General features: G+C 51.9%; 1 protein-coding gene across 1 annotated transcript in view; it reads left to right on the top strand.

Annotated features, from left to right (window-relative positions):
* Positions 1 to 22,868, top strand: part of sema3h (sema domain, immunoglobulin domain (Ig), short basic domain, secreted, (semaphorin) 3H) — a 282,277-nt gene that overhangs the window by 99,748 nt on the left and 159,661 nt on the right. The window contains exons 3-4 of the mRNA XM_072472149.1: positions 18,957 to 19,019; positions 21,813 to 21,932. Coding sequence (XP_072328250.1) covers positions 18,957 to 19,019; positions 21,813 to 21,932 — 183 coding nt within the window. The remainder of the gene's footprint in view (positions 1 to 18,956; positions 19,020 to 21,812; positions 21,933 to 22,868) is intronic.

The following is a 22,868-nucleotide window of genomic DNA, read 5'->3' as shown; positions in this document are numbered from 1 at the left end:
AGCAGGCCTTGTCCTCTTAGGCAGGGATGGTGAGCATTGGAAAAGGTGAAGGAGTACAAGGGGAATGGGAGTAACTTCTTAAAATAACTGTCCTTCAGAGCAAACTGGGGGAAAACTTGGGGTGGGGAGATAGAATGGAGTGAAGACAGTTGATGAAAAGGAATATTAGTCTGGCAATCAATAATTATTAAATAAGTGGAAAATATATTCCTTGCATAGCAGCAATTGTAGACTTCTAAAATTCTTCTTATGACTGGGACTTTTCCTATTAAAACGCAGTCAGAAGGCAAGTTAACATTATCGACAGACACCGATTCCAAGGGTGGCATTTTGTGGCCTCTCCCATCGGCAGGATTTTCGGGTCCTGCCCTAACCCCCTGCCGTGACAGGACCATAAAATTATACCCCAAGAGCCTGATCTGAACTGATCCCCATTTGGATGATTTGGGTTTCCTTATAAGTATCTAAATGTTGCCCAACTTGAACATTTATGCTTAGTATATGTTTTGGGGTAGATTTCCGTCCATGCTATCTGGGCATTTAAGTGAGGTACAGAGTGAAAGAAATCAAATAGGTAGGATTGCAGGTCCATAATGGATCCCTCCATTTTCAATAAATGGTAGGAAAATGATGCAGGCTCTGTTACTAACAGGTTACTAACATGGCAACTCTTTCTGCTCTGCCCAATTTTACACCTGTTGTGTATTTTCTACCTTCAAAAGCTGGTGGCATGAACATAATTTTCAGCAAGTGAGGGAGGGCCTATGCATTGTATATGATTGCCTATTGCCAGTCATCTGGTGGTAAATATATAATTGCCCGGCAGGAGATAGATCAATTGGTGATACATAGCTGCTTTTTTCCACTATTCAGCTGACAGTATGTGGCTGCCCTCACTCCCTGGTTCTTCAGTTTTGGTATCTGGCTGTCTCCACTTGGTGTTGCATTGCAACCAATATAGCAGTCAGTTAAATGTTTAGATGTTTTACTGGGAAGAATTTTATTCTACCATGCCAGCTGTCTTACTGTTGAAGCATTTACTTGCAATAACGGCACTGGGTGAAGTGTTGCGCTGGAGGGAGCAACTTTATTAGGTCAAGCTAAGTTCAGGTTCCACGGTAAGAATGAGCCAAATTGGACAAATCAACTCCTCTGAGGCACTTTGGTTATGTGATGAGTTGGAGGACCAATGATGACAGTGAATTGATATGATAAACTGATAGCAGGCAACATTTGGTCCTGCACGTAGACACAGGCATCGTAACTGCATACAAATAGAGTTTGTTTGAAGTGTGGCTCCTGGGACTGTGTCTGAATGTACATCCTACACTGTCAGTACTTGATTTCTGGAGCCCATTAGATGTAATTGGGACCAATTATAGACCGATTGACTTCCACTGGGAAAGGTCATTTCCAATTTAGTTGAGTCCAATATTACAACCCTGAATCAGAAGACAAGGTTAATGGTTCCTATTAATAAGTTGTTGTTGAAAAATGTGTCTTGAGAAAGCAATACAATAAGGGAACATTTTGCATTTGATCCACACTCCCACTCTAACCACAGCGGCACACTTTTAATGTTACGATCCCTCTCTGAGCATCAGTAAAACTGAGGCAAAAGGATTCCAGTCTGCGTAAATGTGAAGTTATCCATTTTGGACTCGGGTAGAACAGAGTATTTTCCAAGAGTCAACAAGCTATAAATAGTGGAGGCCGAAAGAGACTTGGGCATCTAGGTACATCGATCATTAAAATGTCTTGAACAGCTACAGAAATTAATTGAAAAGGGGAATGGAATACAGGATTTTTCAGAGGACTAGAATATTAGTGGGTAGAAGTTGTGCTTCGCTGCATTACAAAGACCTAGCAAGACCACACTTGGAGAATGGTGGGCAGTACTGGGGACCACACCTACCAAAGGCTTTGGAGAGAATGTGTAAAAGCTCAGGGGGCCCAAGGAGGTAAATTAAACAGCATTTAATCAGTCAACATAAAGTAAAGGCCGCAACGCAGCTCACAGCTCAAAGATCCCAATTAGGGCGACCAAAAAGTGCCAGTCCCAGTCCTGGCTGGCTTTTATGGGGTTGATTTACGAGCCCCAGCTGGGCGGGCCTCTACCCACTAGTGGGGGAACTCGTATTCCACACGTCCCACAGGGAGATCAATTGAGGTGTCCTTGTGGGTGCGTGAAGGTTATTATAGAGTACAGCATAGATTTACCAGAATCAGACCTGGACTCCAAGGATTAAATTACAAGGAGTGATTACACATACTAGGGTTGTGTTCCCTGGAATTTAGAAGGCTAAGGGGCGACTTGATCAATGTTTTCAAGATATTAAGGAACACAGATTAAACATAAGAGAGAAACTATTTCCTCTGGTTGGGAAGCCTAGGACTAAGGGACGTAGTCTAAACATAAGAGACAGAGTGAAATTAGGAAACAATTCTACAACTGAGGGGTGGTAGAAGTTTGGCGCTCTCTTTTGGCAAACGGCAATTAATGTTCAATCAATGACAAACTTTAAATCTTTAAAAAATATGTATTTTAATCAAAGTTTTTCCAATTTCACAACAAAACCCATAATAACACATTGGAAGATACACAAAACCCCGATTCATCATGCCCACCTCATCCACCAGGATAAAAAAGGACAACCGAAAAACAAACAAAATAAACTAAACAAAACAAACTGTGCCCCCCACCTAGCAAAAGATGGTGACTAATTCCTTAAAGTAGGTAATGAATGTCTGCCACCTCTGGTAGAACCCTTCAACCAACCCCCGAATGATGTACTTGACTTTCTCCAGGTACAAAAATTCTGTTAGGTCACCCGACCATATCAAGGTGCTGGGCGGCGACGAAGACCTACACCCCAGCAGAGCCCGCCTCTGGGCAATCAGCAAGGTGAAGGCAAGGACATCATGCCTTCACTTCCACCTGCAGCCCCGGCGAGTCCGACATCCTGAAAATAGTCACCAGAGGACAAGGCTCCAGTTGGAAATTCAGAATCACCGATATGGTGTTGAAGAACAAGACCCAAAAACTTACCAGTCTGTCGCAAGACCAGAATATATGTGTGTGATTGGCCGGTCCACCGGATCACTACTCAAACCTGTCTTCTATCTCCGGAATAAAAACACTCAACCTAATTTTAGTCAGGTGCACCACGTTAAGTTGGATTAGACCAAGGTTCACACTGTGCAGGGCCTCACTCCACACCTCATCATCCACTATAGGCCCCAGCTCCCTCTCCACTTTGCCTTCACTTCATCCGCCAAGTCTGAGTCCTCAGGCACAATTCGCTCATAAATACCCGATTTGCTACCCTCTTCTGACCCCGCCAACAAAAGTATCATTTCCAACAGAAACTCCCGTGGTACCTCGGGAAATGTTGGGAAGGCTACCCAAACAAAACTCCTTATTTGGAGATATCTGAATGAGTCCACCCCCCTGCCCAAACTTCACCGACAACTCCTCCAAGCTGGTAAACTAACCCTCTATAACCAAATCCTTAAATTCTCCAACCTTTCCCTTCCCACAAGCTGAACATAATGTCCAATCTTGATGGTTCAGATAAATGAATAGCACTTTTAGGAGTCAGCTTCGACACGGCTCCAAGTTCAAAATGCTGCCTGAATTGTCTCCATATCCTTAAAGAAGACATGACCACCGGGTTCGAGGAGTACCTAGCTGGAGAAAACGGAAGCAATGCCATCACCAACGTCCCTAGACTACACCTCTTACACAACCTCATCTCTATCTGTCCCCATACAGAACCTGGGTCGCTGCACCGCCTCAGCATCCTCTTAGCGTTGGTCGCCCAATAATAAAGCAACATCGGCAGTTCTAGCCCCTCCCCGATGTCTATCCCGGCGAAGAATTCCCTACTGATCCTGCCCATATAATGCCAAAATCAACCTATTTACCTTCCCAAAGAAGGATTTAGGGAGGAAGGTAGGAAGACATTGAAACAAAAACAAAAACCTTGGAAAAATATTCATTTTGATAGATTGGACTCTGCCCACCAGGGACGGAGGAAGTTTGCCCCACTTTTGCAGATCAGACTTAACTTTGCCCACCAGACTTGCAAAGTTCAATTTATGCATCCGGGTCCAATCATGGGCCACCCGGAAGCTAGAGCTGGCCAAGTGAAAAGGCAACACCTCCTAGTTGACCCCCTCCCTGGGGGGGGGGGGATTGATAGTTTTTTGTTCACCAGAATCATTCATGGATATTGGGCAAAGGCAGGTATATGGAGTTAGTCATGAGCTGATTGAATGGTAGAACAGGCTCAAGGGAATAAAAGAGGTACACCTGTTCCTAAGTTTTTCTTTGCCCAAAGTCATATTTCTGTTCAGTTGTCAGCCTGGATTCACATATTAGCATGTTTATGTCTGCAACGGAGCACAGTGTATTCAAGCACCACTCCAAAGATGCACGCACAAGATCTAATTTGATACTGAGGAATGCAACACTCTCGGATATGTGGTGTTGGGTGTTCTGACACACAGATGAGCCAACACAGTTGCATATGGTACAACACTTCTTTATTTAAACTCACTATTTACAACTTGGTCTTTGCACTCTGCACGTGGGGGGCTCCCTGCTTGTGGTGTTTCATCAGCTCTTTCTGTTCCCTTCTCCCCAGACCTCCTGACCTCCAGGTGTCGTGCTCGTGCTTTTTATGTGGTTGGTGTTCTTGTCTGTGATTGGTTGTGGTGTTGTGTACTCTGATTTGCCTGTTAGTGTGTCCATCATGATGTGTGTGTTTGAATATCATGACATCCCCCCTTTTTACAAAGATATGTGCCTACGTGGTAATAAATATGATCGTGACGTGAGTGCATCTAAGAGTGTGTGTGTGTCGTGTGCAGCATGTGTCTATGACGGAACTATGTACATGGGGCGATGTCGAGTGCGTCACATGAATCCAGTTGTACCATAACATAACAGAAATGCGAACGAGAGAAGAAGAAAAAAAAATTTGATCAGTTGTCCAGTCAGACGACATCTGGAACGATAAACAACAACAGGTTATCATGTAAAATTGTCCAACTTATTAAACATATGAACTGTATTATAAGTCCATTCTAATGGGTTTGCGACGAATTCGGGTTGACCGCCTTAAGGGTGGATCAAGAACCACCGGCTGCTGTGCAGGCATGGCCATGGGTGGCGATGGAAAGGGCGTGATGTGCGGCAGCTCCACAAAGTCATCCTCGGAAGCCTGTTGAGGATCTGGCGTGTTGTGTGGCTGTGAGCGTGGAAGTCGGCGAAGGGCGCGCCGATTGCGGCGACGCACGGAACCATCCGGCATGCGAACCAGGAACGAGCGGGGAGCCACTTGTCGGAGGACTTCGGCCGGTGCTGACCAGCCACCATACGGTTGATGGACGCGTACTTTGTCTCCGGAGGACAGGGGGGGCAGGTCCGTCGCTCGTGTGTCGTACCGACCTTTCTGGCGATCACGCTGCAGTTGCATGTTCCGAAGAACCGCCTCATGGTCTGTTGTCGGTGCCAGGACGGAAGGTACCGTCGTCCTGAGGGAGCGACCCATTAGTAGCTGCGCTGGCGAGAGGCCCGTGGATAACGGGGCCGATCGATAGGCCAGCAAGGCAAGGTTAAAGTCCGATCCGGCATCAGCCGCCTTGCACAGGAGCCGCTTTGCGATGTGGACACCCTTTTCAGCCTTCCCGTTCGATTGTGGATGCAGAGGGCTGGATGTCACATGAGTGAAACCATATGCTGCGGCAAAGGACGACCATTCACGGCTGGCAAAACAAGGTCCATTGTCTGACATGACAGTCCTTGGAATGCCATGGCGAGCAAACGTTTCCTTGCAGGCCCCAATGACTGCGGACGACGTCAGATCATGGAGAGGCATGACTTCCGGGTAGTTTGAGAAGTAGTCTATAATAACAATGTAATCTCTGCCGAGCGCGTGAAATAGGTCAACACCCACCTTCGCCCAGGGGGACGTCACCATCTCGTGTGGTAGAAGTGTTTCCGGAGGTTGCGCTGGCTGAAACCTCTGACAGGTTGTGCAGTTGAGCACCATGTTGGCTATGTCTTCATTAATACCCGGCCAATATACCGCCTCCCGGGCCCTTCGTCTGCATTTTTCGACGCCCAAGTGGCCTTCGTGTAGTTGACGAAGAATCATCTGGCGCACACTGTGTGGAATGACGATCCTATGCGATTTCATAAGGACCCCGTCTATATTGGTGAGATCATCTCGCACATTATAAAACTGGGGGCACTGCCCTTTTAGCCACCCTTCCGTCATGTGGCGCATCACTCGCTGCAGCAGAGGGTCAGTCGCCGTCTCTGCGCGTATGTGGGCCAGACTAGGATCATCAGCTGGCATATTTGCTGCTGTCAGAGTCACGTGTGCCTCAATTTGACGCACGAACCCCTCTGCATCTGGTGGTGTGCTCACTGCTCGGGAAAGAGTGTCCGCCACTATGAGTTCCTTCCCCGGAGTGTAGATCAGTTCAAAATCGTACCTCCTGAGTTTGAGTAAGATGCGCTGGAGGCGAGGAGTCATGTCGTTCAGGTCTTTGTTAATGATGTTGACCAGGGGGCGGTGGTCAGTTTCGACCGTGAATCGTGGCAGGCCATACACATAGTCGTGGAACTTGTCCAGTCCAGTTAACAAGCCCAGGCATTCTTTTTCGATTTGCGCGTAGCGCTGTTCGGTAGGGGTCATGGCTCGTGAGGCATACGCAACCGGGGCCCATGATGACGTGCTGTCTTTTTGGAGGAGTACCGCTCCAATACCAGATTGGCTGGCGTCTGTTGAGATCTTTGTAGGGCGAGTCGTGTCAAAGAAGGCCAGCACTGGTGCCGTGACCAGTTTGTGCTTGAGCTCCTCCCATTCCCGCTGATGCGACTGGTGCCAGTTGAATTCCGTCGATTTTTTTACGAGATGGCGCATGTTTGTTGTATGAGAAGCCAGGTTGGGAATGAACTTCCCAAGGAAGTTGACCATGCCGAGGAATCTTAAGACAGCCTTCTTGTCAGCCGGTCGTGGCATGGCTGTGATGGCGCTAACCTTGTCTGCATCGGGACGGACCCCGGACCTTGAGATGTGGTCCCCGAGGAATTTCAGCTCCGTCTGGCCGAAAGCACACTTCGCACGGTTGAGACGCAGGCCATTTTGCCGTATGCGGGTGAAGACACGTCGAAGACGATGCATGTGTTCCTGCGGAGTGGTGGACCAAATGATGATATCGTCCACATATACACGTACCCCTTCGATGCCTTCCATCATCTGTTCCATAATGCGGTGGAATACTTCAGATGCCGAAATGATGCCGAATGGTATCCGGTTGTAGCAGAATCTGCCAAAAGGGGTGTTGAATGTGCATAGTCTTCGGCTGGCCGGGTCCAGTTTGATCTGCCAGAATCCTTTGGACGCATCCAATTTAGTGAATATGTTGGCTCGCGCCATCTCGCTGGTGAGGTCTTCTCGTTTCGGGATGGGATAGTGTTCCCGCATGATGTTGTTGTTCAGATCTTTTGGATCTATACATATACGGAGCTCGCCAGAGGGCTTCTTTACACAGACCATGGAGCTGACCCATGGCGTGGGCTCCGTGACCTTGGATAGGACCCCTTGGTCCTGAAGAATCTGCAGTTGTGCCTTGAGGCGGTCTTTGAGAGGCGCAGGAACCCTGCGAGGTGCGTGAACGACAGGGATGGCGTCCGGTCTGAGTCGAATCTTGTACGTGTGTGGCAATGTCCCCATGCCTTCAAAAACCTCCTGGTTGTGAGCGAGGAGGGAATGGAGATTCGCGTGGAACTCAGCATCCGGGAAGTCGGATATCTCATCTGGAGAGAGAGACATGATGCGCTGTACCAGGTGAAGGACCTTACACGCTTGTGCGCCCAGTAACGAGTCCTTTGATGAGCCCACAACTTCGAAGGGGAGTGTGGCCGTGTACCTCTTGTGAGTCACCTGTAGCTGGCAAGATCCTATGGACGGGATAACGTTCCCGTTATAGTCAACCATCTTAAGCCGGGATGGTGTGATGGGTGGTTTGACCTTCATGGCCTGGACTGCAGAGTAAGCAATCAGGTTGGCGGATGCGCCGGTGTCCAGACGGAAGGCGACGCGCGATCGGTTGACCGTCAGGGTGGCACACCACTCATCGTCTGGATTGATGGCATTGACCTTGTTGACATCAATGACGGCAACTCGGAAGTCATCCTGGTCATCTGCATCACTTAATTGGAAGTCTTGATGCGTGGGCTGGACGGTCCTGACTCGTGTGCGAGGTTGTCGAGGATGCGCCGGATCCATGGGTTGAGCCGCACGACAGCGGGCTGCGTAGTGGCCTATCATGGCACATCTGTTGCACTGTCGGTATTTTGCAGGACATTGCCCTTTTAAGTGTAGACCTCCACAATTTCTGCACGTCATGACGTCACGGCGTTCGTTGCGCCACTGCGCATGCGCAGTGCGATCTTGCGGTGGGCGCGCCTGCGCAGTGCGTCCCTCGTTGTGGCCGTTATTTTTGGCGCGCACCTGCGCGGGAGACCGCGAAAAGCGCGGGAAGCGGCCGCTGTCGTCCGGGCCGTGGGGCGGGAAGAAATCGACGGCCTGGATGCGTTCAACGTCGTGGGCGGCCTGGCTTGCCGATTCGACGGCTGGGGACCCCCTCCGTGCCAACTCGGACGCCTGAAATCGGGCAAAACGGCAGGTAGCATTTTCATGGAGGACACAGGCTTCCACAGCAGACGCTAAGGTGAGGCTCTTTATTTTAAGAAGCTGCTGGCGTAGGCCACTAGAGGCAACGCCAAAAACAATCTGGTCCCTGATCATGGACTCTGTAGTGGTGCCGTAACCGCAGGACTGCGCTAGAATCCGGAGGTGCGTCAAAAAGGGTTGAAAAAGCTCCTCCTTACCTTGCAGGCGTTGCTGAAAGATGTATCTTTCAAAAGTTTCGTTTACTTCAGTTTGAAAGTGCTGGTCCAGTTTGAGGATGACCGTGTCATATTTGGCCTGGTTTTCGCCTTCTTCGAACACCAGTGAATTAAAGACATCGTTCGGGTGGGGGCCTGCGTAGAAGAGGAGCATTGCAATCTTCGAATCATCCGAGGCATTCTGTTTTTCGGTGGCACGGATGTACAGGTCAAATCGCTGCCTGTAGAGCTTCCAGTTGGTGCCTAGGTTCCCCGTGACTTGCATCGGCTGCGGTTTGCCGGTGTGGTCCATGTCCAGAATGGCAGGTTGGTAGGCAGGTATCGATCCACTCCTGTACCATGTGGTGTTGGGTGTTCTGACACACAGATGAGCCAACACAGTTGCATATGGTACAACACTTCTTTATTTAAACTCACTATTTACAACTTGGTCTTTGCACTCTGCACGTGGGGGGCTCCCTGCTTGTGGTGTTTCATCAGCTCTTTCTGTTCCCTTCTCCCCAGACCTCCTGACCTCCAGGTGTCGTGCTCGTGCTTTTTATGTGGTTGGTGTTCTTGTCTGTGATTGGTTGTGGTGTTGTGTACTCTGATTTGCCTGTTAGTGTGTCCATCATGATGTGTGTGTTTGAATATCATGACAGGATATGTTTTCTTTCATTAAGAATACTGTAACATTTTTAAAAATCGCTCTTGGGTAGAAAATCCTTTCCGAATCCCCAAAAACCAGAAATGTATTTCTGTTACATTGGATTACCGGCCACCCCTCAACCCAGAAACCTTGGAACTGTTGCTATATTTTCAAATGGCGCATAATATGCCTGTTATGATAATCTCTGAAATGGAGCAAAGACATTTGGAGATAGATGTACACAATAGCCAGGTAAAGATTGATTGCATTCAGGACACCATGGAGTTAATTTTAATTTGATCAAGTAAGAGTTTGTGAAGTGCTCTCGACCTCAACATGGGGTCAATAGGCTAAGTGCTTGTTCTCAATATCTATAAGGTCTCTGTCATCTTTGAAGGCACCTACTGGTGGGTGGCTTCTGTGCATCCCTGTTTTGGATGGTTGATCCTTTTAATAATCAAAATGGTGTCCTCCCCAGGTAGTGATTTGTAATCAGTTTTATGCTGAAGAGGCTCCAAAACAGTAAGCTTTAAATCAGATTTGTGGGACCAGAAGGAACAAGAATGCCTTTCCGATCCACATAAAAATAACTGGGGCAGCTTCGGACCGAGAACCCTATCATTTGATATGACCGCGGTCCCTCCCCACCTTATCCTCTGGCAGAGTGAACCTCAGGGCTGCCCAATATTGCACCGGCCTAGAACCAGCGATCTGCCATGAGATCCCTGCTTCCTTTGCGCAGCCTGCCAGGGACATGGTGATCAAACCCTGCTCTTTGTGCTTGAGCTGATTTATCAGGTGTCAGGTCCTCTCAATGGTCAAAGTCTACCGCCAGCCAGACTGAGTGACCTTTGCTGTGCCTATTGTTTACAAATACAGTAGGCTGGGTTTGGTGGTGCTGAGTTTGAGTGAGGTTTCAAAACAATGAATCACATCATCGATGGGTTAATCCATGTTGTGTGTGGGTTGAGCCTTTACTGCCAGATGTTAAGCACAGCATTGACGATCAGCTACCCATTCATTACATGCCCTGCCCATTGCTTACTTGTTTTTTAAGCTAGTCACTGGTCGTGGCTGTCATAATATACACATGTATTTTATGGTGCAGACACACACACACACACACACTGATGGACATGCAGTGGGACCAATCAGCAGTCACAACACCGCAGCCAATCACCAGTGAGAGCACACACACTATAAAGACAGGGGACAGGAGAGTTCCCGCTCATTCTAGTAGCAGCCAGCTCGGAGCACAGAGCTCACAGCCTGCAACACAGACATTCACCATGTGCTGAGTGCATCACCTGGTTAGGACTAGGCAAGGTCAACAGTTAAAGCTGGTATTGCATTTACACACAGTTCAAGTATGTTAATATAGTTAACCTTATAATAAAATAGAGTTGCACCACTTCCAGTGTTGGTGACCTGTTTGTGATCCAGAACACCCAACACATCATGGTACAAGGAGTGGTTGCATACTAGCACTTCTGAGACCCACCTGCAACTAATCAGCATTCCGGCATCCTGAAGTATGGAGAACACCCTCACGGAACAGCGCTACGCGCAGATCGAAAAGGAGTGCCTGGGCCTGTTGACTGTGGTCGACAAATTTCATGATTACGTGTACGGCCTCCCCCAATTCACTGTCGAGACTGACCATCGCCCGCTGGTCAACATTATACAAAAAGACCTGAATGATATGACCCCTCGCCTCCAGCGCATTCTGCTTAAACTCCGGTGGTACGATTTCCAGCTCCTATACACCCCGAGCAAGGACCTGATCATAGCCGACGCTCTGTCCAGGGCAGTCAACACCCCGTGTGACCCAGAGGGGTTCGTCTGCCAGGTTGACGCCCATGTGGCCTTCACGGCCTCTAATCTGCCGGCCACGGATGAACGCCTTATCCACATTCGCCGCGAAACTGTGGCTGACCCCCTACTACAACGTGTCATGCGCCACATGACGGACGGGTGGCTCAAGGGCCAATGACCACAGTTCTACAATATCAGAGGCGATCTGGCAGTAGTCGATGGTGTCCTCCTGAAGCTGGACCGCATCGTGATCCTGCACAGCATGCGCCAGCTCGTTTTGGAACAGCTACACGAGGGCCATCTTGGTGTGGAGAAGTGCCGACGGAGGGCCCGAGAGGCTGTGTACTGGCCCGGCATCAATGAGGACATCGCTAACACAGTGCTCAACTGCCCCACCTGTCAGCGGTTCCAGCCGGCCCAACCACGTGAGACCCTACAGCCCCATGAGCTGGTCACGTCCCCTTGGTCTAAGTAGGCGTTGACCTGTTCCATGTGCTCGGCAGGGACTATGTTCTGATTGTAGACTATTTTTCAAACTACCCAGAGGTCGTACGCCTGCACGACATCACATCATCGGCGGTCATCTGTGCCTGCAAGGAGACCTTTGCTCATCACGGCATCCCACTCACTGTGATGTCGGACAATGGCCCCTGCTTCGCGAACCAGGAATGGTCCAACTTTGCCAGCAGGTACAACTTTGTGCATGTGACATCCAGTCCCCATGCACCCCCAATCCAATGGGAAAGCGGAAAAGGGCGTCCACATCGTCAAACGGCTCCTCTGCAAGGCTGCAGATGCAGGATCCGACTTCTACCTTGCCTTGCTGGCCCATCGTTCGTCCCCACTCTCCACGGGCCTGTCGCCAGCCCAGCTGCTCATGGGTCGCACACTCAGGACCACGGTGCCGTCCATTCACGTCCCAGACCTCGACCACGTTCCGGTCCTTCAGCGGATGCAACAGTCTCGTGCACAACACAAGGCGGCGCATGACACTCGGGCGACTGATCTCCCTGCTCTGGCGCCGGATGACAACGTCCGCATCCATCTTCCGGAGGGTGGGTGGTCTGCAACTGCTGTGATTCTTCGGCAGGTGTCTCACTGCTCGTTCCTGGTTCGTCTGCCAGATGGTTCCATTCGCCGCCGCAATCGGCGTGCCCTTCGTCGCGTTCCACGCTCGCTACGTGATCCTCCACCGGTGCCACGCCCTCCTGTTGACCCCAACCTGGACTATGTGGAGATTCCGAATACTCTGCATCCTCCTCACTCTGCCGTGGCCCAGCCCGTTCCTCAGCCGGTGGCTCCTGACCCACCCTTGAGGCGGGATTCTCCGAAATGGAGGCAGAGTGTTCGTGCCGTTGTGAACGCCGTCGAGGTTCACGACGACGTGAAACGGCCCCTATCCCGACCGATTCAGGGCCCGATAATGGGCGAGGAGCGGCGCCGCGTCATTTGCCCGAGCCAGACCTTGGCGCTGCGTCAAGGCGGCACCACATACATGATGCTGCCGGCGCCGCATAACTGGCGTCACCCGCGCATGCGTGTTTGCCGTCCCCTCCGAGTCCGCCCCGCAAGAAGATGTCAGACGGATCTTGCGGGGCTGCGGAAGAAAGAAGGTCCTCCTTCAGAGAGGACGGCCCGACGATCGGTGGGCACCGATCGCGGGCCACACCCCATTTGAGGCCCCCCACGGTGCAGGATCCCCCTCCCCCCCCCCACCCCCCGCAGGCCGCCCCCCCCCCCCCCCCCAGCGTTCCTGCGCTGTTCCCGCCGGCAGCGACCAGGGACGAGATTCTCCAACCCCCCGCTGGGTCGGAGAATCGGCGGGGGCTGGCGTGAATTCCGCCCCCGCCGGTTGCCGAATTCTCCACCATCGGAGATTCGGCGGGCGCGGGAATCGCGCCGCGCCGGTTGGCGGGCCCCCCCTCCGCGATTCTCCGACCCGGATGGGCCGAAGTCCTGCCGCTAAAATGCCTGTCCCGCCGGCGTAAATTAAACCACGTACCTTACCGGCGGGAAAAGGTGGCGCGGGCGGGCTCCGGGGTCCTGGGGAGGGCGTCGGGCAATCTGGCCCCGGGGGGTGCCCCCACGGTGGCCTGGCCCGCAATCGGGACCCACCGATCTGCGGGCGGGCCTGTGCCGTGGGGGCACTCTTTCCCTTCTGCCTTCGCCACGGTCTCCACCATGGCGGAGGCGGAAGAGACTCCCTCCACTGTGCATGCACAGGAATGCCGTCAGCGGCCGCTGATGCTCCCGCGCATGCGCCGCCCGGGGATGTCATTTCCGCGCCAGCTGGCGGGGCACCAAAGGCCTTTTCCGCCCACTGACGGGGCGGAAATTCATCCGGCGCGGGCCGAGCCCCTTAAGGTTGGGGCTCGGCCCCCAAAGATGCGGAGCATTCCGCACCTTTGGGGCGGCGCGATTCCCGACTGATTTGCGCCGTTTTGGGCGCCAGTCGGCGGACAGCGCGCCGTTTCCGGAGAATTTCGCCCCAGGTGTGGACGGCGCCGGGGGGAACCTGCCGTTTTCGGCTGGCCGCACGGCCCATCCGGGCCTGAGAATAGCAGGGGTGCTGGAGAATCGCCATTTTTGGTGTCTCGGGCGATTCTCCGGCCTGCGCCGCGCGGAACTCGACGGGGCCGTTCTCGCTGCTTGGGAGAATCGTGGGAGGGCGTTGGACCAGCGTCGCGGGAAAATTTGGCGACCCAGGCGATTCTCCCAACCGGCGCGGGAGCGGAGAATCGCGCCCCCTATTTCTCTGCACCAGGCACCTTCCCGTGTAAATAGATTAGCCTCATGGACAGAGTCATGTAAATAACACGCACACACATAGTCTGGTACATTCACTACACGATATTTATTGTCACACAGGCACATGTTCTTTATATAAAAGGGGGGGTGTCACAATATACACCAGTATATTATGGTGCAGACACACACACACACTGATGGACATGCAGTGGGACCAATCAGCATACATAACACCGCAGCCAATCACCAGTGAGAGCACACGCACTATAAAGACAGGGGACAGGAGAGTAGCAGCCAGCTCGGAGCACAAAGCTCACAGCCTGCAACACAGACATTCACCATGTGCTGAGTGCATCACCTGGTTAGGACTAGGCAAGGGTCAACAGTTAAAGCTGTTATTGCATTTACCCACAGTTCAAGTATGTTAATTTAGTTAACCTTATCATAAAATAAGAGTTGCACCACTTCCAGTGTTGGTGACCTGTTAGTGATCCAGAACACCCAACGCATCAGTGGCGTATACAGCAGCTGACCTGTAACTCCCTGTAACCTGTTACTGCCCGACAGCAAAGGTTAAAATCCATGCACTAATTCACAATCTGGTGGCTCCCCAAATGTAATTCGCAACTTGTAATACAAACCAGTTTCTCCCCCAGGAACAGGCAGTTGTGTGAATGGCGATGCTGGATAGGGGTTGTTGACATACTCCCTGAACTCTCAGCGGGGGAATATATTCGTGCTGCTAAACCTCAACTCAACAAAATCTTAATCGCCAGCCCCACTCATTCCAGACATTCCAGCTTCCAACAACATCACTATCTCTATTGGTTTGATCTGATTAAATACCTGCGCGTTTTATGGTTCTGCTCCGTGCAAGAACAAAATAAATGAATTCAAAGAGCGTTGATACTGTGGGTAGACTAAATGGATTGTTGATTTTTTTTGGCAGATGCAATGAGACAGATGGGTGCTATTGACTTTGCTCCTAAGGAGGTGAGGGATAATAGTGATTGCCAGCAGGGTGTCGCCAAGTGCACCCAGGTCAGACATGGCAAGGGCTGGTTAAAAACCGGTATCTGAATTGAGTATCACATGACACTCCCGAGGCCAAAATGACCCTACAGCTATATAATGGTTTCATAGGCACTGGTATCAGTGGCATCTGCTACCATTAATTTTCACCTCTGTGGGTCGTGAGGTAGTCACTGGTCCCGAGCAGCATTCGTGTCTGCTTCTCTCAGAGGTGGTTTGTGGTATGGCAGAGCGGTTGATGGATCAGCTGTTCCAGCACCAGCTGATCTTGTCAATGGAAGCAGAGTCAGCGACGGCACTGCCGCCAATCAGATACAGAGTAGGGCCAACTTTATAAGGCATTAGCAGAGTTCTCACCATACTTCGGAAACATAATTTGTCAAATCGGAAATAACACCTTTATTATTGATTTTCAGGGTGTGGGCATCGCTGGCAAGGTGAGCATTTATTGTCCATCATTTGTTCCCCTGAGAGAATAGTCGAGGGCTGTTTTTTTAAGGAGCTTTTGTCCATGTAGTGAAGGTGTTCCCATAGTGTATTTGGTGACCCATCCCTGTAATGTATACAGTGCCCCCCACCCCCGTAGTGTATGCGGTGCTCGCTCAGTGTATTTGGTGCTCCCTCAGTGTATCCGGTGCTCCCTCAGAGTATCCGGTGCTCCTTCAGTGTATCCGGTGCTCCCTCGGTGTATCCGGTGCTCCCTCAGTGTATCCGGTGCTCCCTCAGTGTATCCGGTGCTCCCTCAGTGTATCCGGTGCACCCTCAGTGTATCCGGTGCTCCCTCAGTGTATCCGGTGCTCCCTCAGAGTATCCGGTGCACCCTCAGTGTATCCGGTGCTCCCTCAGTGTATCCGGTGCTCCCTCAGTGTATCCGGTGCTCCCTCAGTGTATCCGGTGCACCCTCAGTGTATCCTGTGCTCCCTCAGTGTATCCGGTGCTCCCTCAGAATATCCGGTGCACCCTCAGTGTATCCGGTGCACCCACAGTGTATCCGGTGCTCCCTCAGTGTATCTGGTGCTCCCTCAGAGTATCCGGTGCTCCCTCAGTGTATCCGGTGCTCCCTCAGTGTATCCGGTGCTCCCTCAGTGTATCCGGTGCACCCTCAGTGTATCCGGTGCTCCCTCAGAGTATCCGGTGCACCCTCAGTGTATCCGGTGCTCCCTCAGTGTATCCGGTGCACCCTCAGTGTATCCGGTGCTCCCTCAGTGTATCCGGTGCTCCCTCAGTGTATCCGGTGCGCCCTCAGTGTATCCTGTGCGCCCTCAGTGTATCCGGTGCACCCTCAGTGTATCCGGTGCTCCCTCAGTGTATCCGGTACTCCCTCAGAGTATCCGGTGCTCCCTCCGTGTATCCGGTGCACCCTCAGTGTATCCGGTGCTCCCTCAGTGTATCTGGTGCTCCCTCAGTGTATCCGGTGCTCCCTCGGTGTATCCGGTGCTCCCCCGGTGTATCCGGTGCTCCCCCGGTGTATCCGGTGCACCCTCGGTGTATCCGGTGCTCCCTCGGTGTATCCGGTGCTCCCTTGGTGTATCCGGTGCTCCCTCCGTGTGTCCGGTGCTCCCTCCGTGTATCCGGTGCACCCTCAATGTATCCGGTGCTGCCTCAGTGTATCCGGTGCTCCCTCAGTGTATCCGGTGCTCCCTCAGTGTATCCGGTGCACCCTCATTGTATCCGGTGCTCCCTCAGTGTATCCGGTGCTCCCTCAGTGTATCCGGTGCTCCCCCGGTGTATCCGGTGCTCCCTCGGTGTATCCGGTGCTCCCTCGGTGTATCCGGTGCTTCCTCGGTGTATCCGGTGCACCCTCAGTGTATCCGGTGCTCCCTCAGTGTATCCGGTGTTCCCTCAGTGTATCCGGTGCTCCCTCAGTGTATCCGGTGCACCCTCGGTGTATCTGGTGCTCCCTCAGTGTATCCGGTGCACCCTCAGTGTATCCGGTGCTCCCTCAGTGTATCCGGTGCTCCCTCAGTGTATCCGGTGCACCCTCAGTGTATCCGGTGCTCCCTCAGTGTATCCGGCGCACCCTCAGTGTATCCGGTGCTCCCTCAGTGTATCCGGTGCTCCCTCAGTGTATCCGGTGCTCCCTCAGTGTATCCGGTGCTCGCTCAGTGTATCCGGTGCTCCCTCAGTGTATCCGGTGCTCCCTCAGTGTATCCGGTGCACCCTCAGTGTATCCGGTGCTCCCTCCGTGTATCCGGTGCTCCCTCAATGTATCCGGTGCTCACTCAGTGTATCCGGTGCTCCCTCAGTGTATCCGGTGCTCGCTCAGTGTATCCGGTGCTCCCTCAGTGTATCCGGTTCTCGCTCGGTGTATCCGGTGCTCCCTCAGTGTATCTTGTGCTCCCTCGGTGTATCCGGTGCTCCCTCAGTGTATCCGGTGCTCCCTCTGAGTGTCCGGTGCTCCCTCAGTGTATCCGGTGCTCCCTCAGTGTATCCGGTGCTCCCTCAGTGTAGCCGGTGCTCGCTCAATGTATCCGGTGCTCCCTCAGTGTATCCGGTGCTCGCTCAGTGTATCCGGTGCTCCCTCAGTGTATCCGGTTCTCGCTCAGTGTATCCGGTGCTCCCTCAGTGTATCTTGTGCTCCCTCGGTGTATCCGGTGCTCCCTCAGTGTATCCGGTGCTCCCTCAGTGTATCCGGTGCTCCCTCTGAGTATCCGGTGCTCCCTCAGTGTATCCGGTGCTCGCTCAATGTATCCGGTGCTCCCTCAGTGTATCCGGTGCTCCCTCCGTGTATCCGGTGCTCCCTCCGTGTATCCGGTGCTCCCTCAGTGTATCCGGTGCTCCCTCCGTGTATCCGGTGCTCCCTCAGTGTATCCGGTGCTCCCTCAGTGTATCCGGTGCTCCCTCAGTGTAGCCGGTGCTCGCTCAATGTATCCGGTGCTCCCTCAGTGTATCCGGTGCTCGCTCAGTGTATCCGGTGCTCCCTCAGTGTATCCGGTTCTCGCTCAGTGTATCCGGTGCTCCCTCAGTGTATCTTGTGCTCCCTCGGTGTATCCGGTGCTCCCTCAGTGTATCCGGTGCTCCCTCTGAGTATCCGGTGCTCCCTCCGTGTATCCGGTGCTCCCTCCGTGTATCCGGTGCTCCCTCCGTGTATCTGGTGCTCCCTCAGTGTATCTGATGCTCGCTCAATGTATCCGATGCTCCCTCAGTGTATCCGGTGCTCCCTCCGTGTATCCGGTGCTCCCTCCGTGTATCCGGTGCTCCCTCAGTGTATCCGGTGCTCGCTCAGTGTATCCGGTGCTCCCTCAGTGTATCCGGTTCTCGCTCAGTGTATCCGGTGCTCCCTCAGTGTATCTTGTGCTCCCTCGGTGTATCCGGTGCTCCCTCAGTGTATCCGGTGCTCCCTCTGAGTATCCGGTGCTCCCTCCGTGTATCCGGTGCTCCCTCCGTGTATCCGGTGCTCCCTCCGTGTATCTGGTGCTCCCTCAGTGTATCCGGTGCTCGCTCAATGTATCCGGTGCTCGCTCAGTGAATTCTTTGCTGCGCTTTGATGCCAAGTGACTTATTTGGATACTTCAGAGGGCAATTAAGAGTCAGCCATATTAGTGCAGGTCTTTCGTGACATATAGATTAGACTGGAGGAGGACAACCTGTCTCTTTCACTGAAGGGCATTAGTTTTTATGACACTCCAGCAGTTCGACAATTCCAGCATTTTGTTGGATTTTTAACTATTAAATTCAAATGTTCAACCCGCTGTGGTTGAGGTTGAACTCACATTTTCCGGATTATTAGTGTAGCAACTTTACCAGACTGCAATATCCAGTCTTCCAATATGTTAATAAGTATATTGTCTTTTTATCCCACAGTTATACTGGCCAGCTACATCTGAGAGGATAGATGAATGCAAAATGGCTGGGAAGGACCCTGATGTGAGTATTTACAAATGGGGTTTGTGTTGAAATAGAAAATCAATCACCATACATGAAATAAACCCGACTCCAATAAAGGTGAAGGTAAACTTGCCATAGTTCGAGATGATAGGCCGCTACCCCCTTTGAAGGGGAGAGCTGTCTTGTGGTGATTTGACCTGAGGATCACCACATCTCAGGTGAGCAGCAAGGTTGAGAAGGCGGGGCCTTCACGAATATTCCAATAACTGTGCTGGAAAGACTAGATTTTCATCAGCCGGCAGCAGGAGCCACTTATTGCTTGAAGGATTTCTTTCGTTCCTGAAGTTGAGAAGTTCTAGTTCTGGAGTATGGAACATCATCTCATTTCAAGTATCTAGTGCCAGGATCGAGTATGAACAGGTTAGATGTATTGCAGTACAGTTAGATGCAGAGCCTTCCACCCTGCTGCAACTTCCAAAGAACTACCCCACCAATTCCCCCTTGTACATTTTCCACAACAGCCATCCTGTGGCATTGAGAAAGGGATTGCTGAAATTGGAGCAGTTTTGCACTGTCTGGAAGTTACAATAGTCCCATCACCATTTCACACAGTATCTTTACGTGGAATGTTACTGAGATTTCCTCCCCTCCAGCTGGACAGTTTACAGAGGTATGCTAACCTGCCGTACCATTCAGACCCCTTTTTTCCTAAAGAAAGAAAATATATTTCTTCTCCCGCCTTTGGTTAGGTCATCTTCCCTTTGCCCTAAATGGTGTTTGACAGACTTGGCAGGTGACAGGCTCCGCCGATGCCAATCTTCAGCCTGTAATTGGGAGAGGGCATGAGAGTGTTACAGTGATGATTCTCGAGCAGAAAACCCATTGTTTTGGTGAAATACCTGCCCCACAGCTCTAGTGATATTTCAATGGCGTAGCTCCAGTCCCATTTCAGCTCAGGCTTCTATTGACTCGAAGCAGCTTATTCACAGACAGCACTGGGAGACATCCCATAATCCAGTTTCAAGAAGAATGGATTATTCATTCTGAATAATCAGCCAGCCTGAATTGACAGCTTTGTGGTGTGGGATTTTCCAGTCCCACCCATGGCTGAATCAGAAATCCCCGCCCAAAGTCAATGGGTAGAATTTTCCAAATAAAATGGCAAAGTGTCAAGGTCTGACTGAAAACCGGCGTGTTCCATCTTAGAAACAGAGCCAGATTTTCTGCCCAGATCTTTCAACGCGTTGTCAGAAATCAAACTGGTGGGTGTGTTTTGCGGGTTGAGGCCTGATAGAGCCAGAGATCCTGGGCGTCATTCTCCGACCCCCCGCCGGGTCGGAGAATGGCCGTTGGCTGCCGTGAATCCCGCCCCCGCCCCCGCCGAAGTCTCCGCTCCCGGAGATTGGGCGGGGGTGGGAATCGGGCCGCGCCGGTTGGCGGGACCCCCCGCTGGATTCTCCGGCCCGGATGGGCCGAAGTCAAGCCCAGGAATTGCCTGTCCCGCCGACGTAAATCAAACCAGGCGGCGTGGGCGGGCTCCGGGGTCCTGGGGGGGGCGCGGGGCGATCTGACCCCGGGGGGTGCCCCCACGGTGGCCTGGCCCGCGATCGGGGCCCACCGATCCGCGGGCGGGTCTGTGCCGTGGGGGCACTCTTTCCCTTCCGCCTCCGCTACGGCCTCCACCATGGCGGAGGCGGAAGAGACTCTCCCCACTGCGCATGCGCGGGAAACTGACAGCGGCCGCTGACGCTCCCGCGCATGCGCTGGGAAACTGACAGCGGCCGCTGACGCTCCCGCGCATGCGCCGCATTTCCGCGCCAGCTGGCGGGGAAACAAACACCATTTCCACCAGCTGGCGGGGTGGAAATCCCTCCGGCGTCGGCCCCTCAATGTTGGGGCTAGGCCGCCAAAGATGCGGAGCCTTCCGCACCTTTGGGCCGGCGCGATGCCCGTCTGATTGGTGCCAGCTTTGGCGCCAGTTGGCGGACATCCCGCCGTTGGGGGAGAATTTAGCCCCCGGCACCATCTTTAAAGGGTGCCCCGATCAACAAGAGAACTGAACTCCATCCCACTCCCCCATGGCCAGAGATGATCCCGCTCCCCCCCCTACACGAGCTTCGCGGTGACACCCCTACCACGGAAGAATCAGGGGGCACATTCCCCCTCTCCCGCTACCCACGGGTTTGCCGATGCATACCCCCTACCACACATAAGGAGAAATCCCCCTACACCAATGGAATGCTCAGAGAGCAATGCCAGGCGGCACTGCCAGGGGGCTAGGGGGAATTCCCCAGACTCAGCCCTCAACCCCAGAGCCTCCAGGCACCTCTGGACCCCCTTCACGATCATCATGACTGGTTTCCATTTTGGAAAACCAATAGTGATTCACGCCAGCGTCACGCCACGCCGCCAGGGGGGACCATCACTGGGCTGGAAGGTACGGTGTAAAACTGTTTAATTATATTTAAATGTATTTAAATTAATGGAAATCAGGTTACCCACACTCTGGACACAAAACTGGTCACGTTACCAGCTGGGGATGATCTCAAATCGGAATCTCGGCAGTGCAAATCCTGTTACGGCCCTCTTGCGAGATTAAGCGACCATAACGGGATATGCATGAATCAATATTTGACCGGCTCTCCAGATTTTCCCGCCTGGAGTGATTCCTACCTTGGGCGGGACTGTAAATTTCTGATGTGTGCTCATTAAAACAAACCTTTTTTTTAATGTTTATACTATTATTTCTCTGATGTTACCTCCATTTTTAGGGTGTCACTGTTAGGAGACACTAGCAACAGCATATAATCAGGCATCTTTATTTCTTTGCAGCTGGACTGTGGAAACTTCTTGAGGGTCCTCCACTTCTACAACCAAACTCACCTGTACGTTTGTGGGACTGGAGCTTTCCACCCGCGCTGTGCATATATTTCCACGTCGATATTCAATAGTGTAAGTGTACAAGGTATCTTTCTTGAATTTTTCAAAGAGACGACCAGGTGTGTAGGTGAGGGCAATGCATTTGGCGTAGTCTACTTGAACTTCAGAAAGGCTTTTCATAAGGTCTCACATGGGAGACTGATAGTGAAGGTAAGAGCCGATGGGATCCAAGGAAATTGGGCAAATTGGATCCAGAATTGGCTGAGTGGCAGGAAGCAGAGGGTGATGGTCGAGGGGTGTTTTTCTGACTGGAATCCGGTGTCCAGTGGGGTCCTGCAGGGATCAGTGTTGGGGCACTTGCTCTTTATGGTTTATATAAATGATTTGGACATTGGGTTGATCAGTAAGTCCGCAGATGATACGAAAATTGGTACAGTGGTAAATAGTGAGGAGGATAGCCTCTGAATACAGGAGGATGTAGACAGGCTGGACAGATGGGCTGATTAGTGGCAAATGGAATTCAATCCGGATAAGTCTGAGGTGATGCACTTGGGCAGGAGAAACAAGGCAAGGGAATTCATGATGAACTACAGGATCCAAGGAAGCGCCAAAGCTCAGGGGGATCTTGGTGTGCATGTACACAGATCCCTCAAGGTAGCAGGACAGGTGAATACAGTTGTTAAGAAGGCACAGAGTTTAAAAGCAGGGAAGCTATGTTGGAACTGTATGAAAGGTTGGTTAGGCCACAGCTAGAGCATTGTGTGCAGTTCTGAAATCCCCATTATAGGAGGGATGTAATTGCACTTGAAAGGGTGCTGATGAGATTTACCGGGATGTTGCCAGGGCTGGAGAGTGTTAGTTATGAAGAGAGATTGGATAGACTGGGATTATTTTTCTTGGAGGTGACGGAGAGGGGGCATGATTGTGATGTATAAAATTATGAGGGGCATAGATGGAGTTGACAGGAAAAAACTTGGTGGTGGGATCAATGACCAGGGGGCATAGATT

Source organism: Scyliorhinus torazame, chromosome 13 (assembly GCF_047496885.1).
Source record: "Scyliorhinus torazame isolate Kashiwa2021f chromosome 13, sScyTor2.1, whole genome shotgun sequence".
In the NCBI taxonomy this organism is placed as follows: domain Eukaryota; kingdom Metazoa; phylum Chordata; class Chondrichthyes; order Carcharhiniformes; family Scyliorhinidae; genus Scyliorhinus; species Scyliorhinus torazame.
Note: the sequence above shows the minus strand (reverse complement) of the source record. Positions and strands in the feature narration are given on the sequence as shown.